The following is a 6,000-nucleotide window of genomic DNA, read 5'->3' on the forward strand; positions in this document are numbered from 1 at the left end:
TATTCCAACAATCTAGTGACTGCTATTACATACTTTTATACCATTTCCATGTTCACTAATTGTAGGTAATGCCCAACTTGTCTTGAGTTATCAGAGTGCAGCTCAAAAATCTACAGATCTGCAATGCCTAGATGACTTTACCAATGTTATCCATAAATCCTGTAGTCTAAATCTTTTACTTTATATTCTTCATAGATTTATCAAAGCAAGACCAACTGTGATGCAGAAGATAATTGTTGTAAGACGCAAATCGAAAGTGCTCTGATCCAGGATCTTCTGTCAGTGAACATACCAATGATCTAGAGTAGTGAGAAGTTTACAGTGCCCAAGAAGAGGAACTTACAAGCAAAGCTTTCACTGGCTGTTTAGACATTCTTGAAGACCAGTTCCATCTCTGATGCTATCCTCATCCTAAAATCCTTCATGGAATGTTGCAATATTTTTAATGGTATATTAACTAAAGGCAGAAGTCATCAGATGGTGCTCTATCTATAGGAGCTAGGGTGCCATCGATAATGGGGACCCTTCCAATGCCAACCAACAACCCTTCAGTCTGCATCCAGTGCCTGCCATCACTACCATTCCCCAACACCAGAGTTACAGAACACACACATTCACTTTCTTTACATAGTGTGAGCTGCCTATTTGGGTCCTTCAGGATACTAAAGGATGGGCCATGGAAAAGTAGCCCACCTCTGATTCCAACAGCACACTCTTTGGAGGTGGCTGTAGCCTGTTGCACTGTCTGGCAAATTTGTGTTGCCCTGTGTGCAGTGTTCTGGCTTTAGTTTACCCTGCTGTTTAGTCCTTCTGTGCACATCACATCAGAAAGAAGGTGTTCTTTCTGCAGCAACAGATATTTGTTGTGGAAGGCTATGTGCGAAGTATATCGAATAAGGAAACACAATAGGCCTTCACTGACAAATACCCAAGTACAGAACCTGCTTCTTTGAAAACTACCATGTTGTTACTTGTATGTGCCAAGTCTAGTGGCAAGAATGATGAAAGACGTCCAGCAGGAGCATAGCGAGAGAAAGGGGACGTGTGGTGAATTTACCCCAAGTGCTGGGTGCCAAGAGGGAGCACTTCAAGCCACTCTAGCTTGGCCTGGGCATTTTAATGCAGGTCCAAGGCAACAGACTGAATCTTTGTCCCTCCTAAAGCCTAGCTACAACTTTTAGTTCACAGCATTCAAGGTAACTTGGAGATAATGAAATCTCTAAACTAAAAGCTACAGTAAAAGTGGCTTCACACAGGAAAACTATTGCCTAAATAGTCAAAATAGTCGCTAAAGCATACAAACGACTGTTGTCTATGTACTTTACACAGAACGATTGTTGTTCAATTTCGAGATCACTGAACGAACTATTGGGAGCATTTATCGGGGCTGAAATATCGTTCTTCAACTAGTTAGGGGGTGTGAGGTTCTTTGATGGGCGTGTCTTCGAAATTTTCACCCCTCCCCATTGCACGCTCATTGGTTGCTGAGTCCATGCACTGTACATAAATATGGACAAACAGTGTTCGAGTGAACACTCACTGCTGTGGTCTCTCGCTGGTTCAACGGGACAATTGGTGATGTAGCGAGTGCATCTTTGAAGACCAAAACCAGAGCATGTAGCAGCGAGTGTTCTTTTGAAGACCAGCAGGACTGTTCAGTCGAGGAACACTTATATATGCGTTTTCAGGAACCAATGAACATAAGGTAGGAGGGTAAAATGTTCAAAAACAGGTGGGAGCCCATCAGTGTTCGGTGAGAAGTCAATGCCAAGCTGGTGCACAACTCCATGCAAAGTTGTTGGCTAGTCGTCTCGAAAGACAATGCTGATGCCGGATGATAATTAATCAAAAAGTGACTATTTTTCGGTGAGCTGAAACAAAACCAGTAATGACTAATGAACACATTTTTGCTTGTCATCTGGTTGGTATCTATGTTTATATGGAACAACTGTTGCTTCATATCGAGCGAATAGTCAGACGATAGCTGGCTTGTGTAAAGTAACTGAGCAGAGCGCCCCTTTAAGAATACACGGAAACAATGTAAAGCTTTGAATCACAAAATTCATTATTCTTTGGTGTCGGCTTTTTGCTGAGAGCAGTTATTTAGCGGTGTTTTTATATTGCCAATGCTTTATTTTTCTACTCCTAACAAATGTGCAGTAAAGTGCATAGTGATTCATTGTACTTTGTGCTGAGTAAAATGATCTACTGTATAATCTGGTGTGATGTCATGTTTTCGCTAATCTTTACACAGTCTCAAATGTAGATAAATGGATTGGTGGCTGAATGAGTGTCGGACAAGGGTCTTTGGGTCCAGCAAAGGAAATGATTCTGAGGGTGTTTCTCCATCTATACAGAACATGCACATTATCTTATAATCTTTCTTAATATCATTATACACAAAGAACATACCAGCAGTAAAGGCCGAATAGGTTATTTGTGATTCATCTCATAAGAAATAAACCTAGTGGCAAGTGCGTGATTCCAAAGTCAGTCCCAATGGAGTTGTCTTCTGCTGGAACTTTAAAGCCCTGTTATATTGTCAGAGTTTGGGTCCACTGGAGGTCCTCTGGGAACACTGTGCTGTGAGAAGCAGCAATACTGCTAGCTACTGGTTTTCATGAAAATAAGACACTGGCTTATATAAATTGTTGCCCCAAAAGAGGCACAGTGTCTTATTTTCGGGGGGATGGGTGACTTATGCTCACCTGGTCCGCGGCGTCCCGATGCCTCATGATGGTCTCCAGCGGTGCTGCGGCAAACTGTAGTGTCCTCCCTGTTTGACATCTTAGCTTCTGGCTGGTGATGGGGCTTTGAATACCCCGCCTCCAGCAAAGCGAGAACTCTGATTGGCTCATTGAGCGCCAGACAATGACAGACAGTGCTTGATGAGCGATTCACAGCCACTCAGTGAATTACATCACTGAATGGCTGTGATTGGCTCATCAATCGCCGGATGTGATTGGCTGGCGCTCAATCCAATCACAGTGCTCGCTTTGCTGGAGGCGGGGTATTCAAAGCCCCTTCGCCAGCAAGAAGCTGAGATGTTAGACGGGGAGGCCGCTGCAGTTTGTCGCAGCGCCGCTGGAGACCATTGTGAGGCATCGAAACGCGGCGGGCCAGATGAGTATTGATTTTTTTTAAGTAGGTTAGCTAGGGCTTATTTTCAGGGGAGGGCTTATATTTCAAAGGTGCTGGTATAGCACTTGAATGGCCATAGGCTGCTCTTTGGCCATGGGACCGATGAACTTGACAGCCTGAGGACTGGTCATCAGTATCTATATCCCAGAAAACCCCTTTGTTGTACATTTATTGTGAATGTGCAGGTAAAATCATGCAGCAATAACGGAATCTAAAAACCATGATATTCTTCTGAAAAGGCTCATTTGGTTTTATGGTGCCGTTTTTGACATGTGGCATATTAGCAAATTACTTTGTATAATAGCAGCTCTATTATGGCTGTTACATACACACACAGACACATATATACACAGAAAAGGTGATTTCATAGGACTTAAGTTTGAAATTTGTTAAATCAAGATTTTGCTGCTTCATGAATCCGTTGTGGAACCTCAGCAGATGATTGATCGAAAAGTGAACATTTTACGATGTAGGCTTGTGTGTTTGAGAGAGGAAGCTTCGCGAGGCAGGAAGGTTTGTTGTAGATGCTATGGTGATGATGATGAGTGAGTGTGACGCATAGCGTGTAGTTACATAATGAATCCACCTGAGGGCAGAGTTGTTTTGATAACAAACCACACCACATCAGGATAAACTATATATACTTATATATTAGATGAGCACATACATATACCTTCTAGGTGCTCTCCCTAAGGAGAAAAGATAGCGTTCCTGATCCACATCACAGGCCTTTCACTAGTCAAGGCAGAAACCTACAGCACACTGATGAGGGGAAAACATCCCGAAACAGCTGTCTGTGTATGCATTCTGGCTTGGTTTTCAAATTCAAGTCATTGTTACAAGGCTTGTATAAAGAGTCTAACATTGACTTGCAGGAAGCTGCCTTCCAAGAGGTGATGCTGCAGAGCTATTGTTCCATCTCCCTTATTTGCATATTACCCAGAGGAGCATGAATGGCCTTATAAGCTTCCTCACTCACCATCTAGGTGCTCTCCCTAAGGAGAAAAGATAGTGTTCCTGGTCCATATAGACATATATTCGCGCACACATTCTACATAGATATGAGATCGATATATAGATATGTGCTGTACTTTTTTTTCCATATACAGAGCTACAATGTGTCCACTCTCAGCTGTTCTTGAATTTCGTTAAAGGGTTGTGCCTGGATGAAAAATTCGAGGGCGAGGGCTTCAACTGAAATGAGTGAAGAGTCACTGCCCCATTCATGCAGGGAACTTTGGGACCCTTCGGGGTCATTGCCATCCAGTAAAAGAACATATGCATTGCGTTTTTTTAACTTGGGAGCCTATGGTGACAGATGTATACAACTTCTAAATTCTGTGCTGCTTCTGTGATTCCTGATAAATTTAGATAAAAGTTGTTACCTTCTGTACATGTATATACTCAGGCACATACACACACAGTATATACGTATACAGGGTGATTCACTGGGAAACCCAAACATTCCTCGATATCTTTGTAATTTTTGTCTGGTTCCCTGTGAAAAGTGACCTGGGCAAAAAGGATATGTCTGTTGGACCATCACACCTCTCAACAAAGTGGTCTGTACCTGTGACGTTGAGACGCAACCGCCAAACAGGTGCCGTAAACATGTATTTCGTTAAACCACGTGTTTATGGTTCATGAATACCGGTGAATGGGTTCATTTGTACAATGTCAGACGGCGGCTCGGTCTCATATTCTTTGATCCAACCTTTACCTGAATGTATTCGATGAATTTGTGAATGAGTTAAAAGATGACAAATTAACAGAAAGTTACTTTTAACAAGATGGAGCAACTTACTCATATCTAATGCAAGCAGGAGGGAAACTGAAAGTTGTGCAAGTGACTGATTTATCTAGAAAAATCTGTGATGGTCAGATCACCAGACCTGACACCAACTGATTTCGTCTTGTGGTGTTTACTGAAGAGACGTTTTACAGGGGCGTAGCTAAAGGATGATGGGCCCGGGTGCAAAAGTTTATCTGGGGGCCCCCCAACTTTTCTTAACCCTTTAATGCAAAGACGAAACTTGAAGCTCCTGGGCCCCAATGCAAAACCTGTAATGGGGCCCCCAACTATAATGCTTTATTCATAGTACTGGGCTCCCTATACGGAGAAGAGAGGCCTTATGGGCCCCCTAAGGCTCCTGGGCCCGGGTGCAACCGCATCCTCTGCATCACCTATAGTTACACCAGTGGCCGTGTATACAGCAATAAACTGAGCAGCTGACACCCTCAAAGATGTGATATGGCAGGAGGTTGCTGCCATTACCAATGTTATATTACCAGATATCTTTGCGAATACGTAGAGTCTCATGCAGGGGCAGACTGGGAAATCCAACTGGCCTTAGAAAAAAAATTACAAAGTGGCCTCATGTTGTAGGTGGGCCCAAACCAGCAGTATGTGGGGCGCATACAAGTAGGCAGGGGTCAACAAACTGCCTGCTGCAGCCACGGTGGTGATAGGAGGAGAGAAGCCTATGTGACATCCATAGCTTGCCTAGCTAATTTAATATGAAGCACATGTTAGTACACCATGGCGCCATCCAGAGGCGTAACTTGAAGCTCCTGGGCCCCAATGCAAGATCTGTAAAAGGGGCCCCAACTATAATACTTTAATCATAGTACTGGGCTCCCTATATGGAGAAGAGAGGCCCCTAAGGCTCCTGGGCCCGGGTGCAACCGCATCCCCGATAGTTATGCCCCTGCCATCTATTTCTAACCCACTAAGCCTCCATGATGTAAATCAGTGTTCCCCAACTCCAATCCTCGGGGACCGCCAACAGGTCATGTTTTCAGGATGTCCTCAGTATTGCACAGGTGATGTAATTATTGTCGGTGCCTCAGACATTGCCA

At 43.6% G+C, this 6,000-nt stretch overlaps 1 protein-coding gene across 1 annotated transcript in view; it reads left to right on the forward strand.

Moving 5' to 3' along the window:
• The window catches only part of FLT3 (fms related receptor tyrosine kinase 3), a 95,749-nt gene extending 93,544 nt beyond the window's left edge, over window positions 1-2,205 (forward strand). The window contains exon 24 of the mRNA XM_066583272.1: window positions 196-2,205. Coding sequence (XP_066439369.1) covers window positions 196-303 — 108 coding nt within the window. The 3' untranslated portion in view covers window positions 304-2,205. The remainder of the gene's footprint in view (window positions 1-195) is intronic.
• Window positions 2,206-6,000: the final 3,795 nt, after the last annotated feature.

Source organism: Eleutherodactylus coqui, chromosome 1 (assembly GCF_035609145.1).
Source record: "Eleutherodactylus coqui strain aEleCoq1 chromosome 1, aEleCoq1.hap1, whole genome shotgun sequence".
NCBI lineage: Eukaryota > Metazoa > Chordata > Amphibia > Anura > Eleutherodactylidae > Eleutherodactylus > Eleutherodactylus coqui.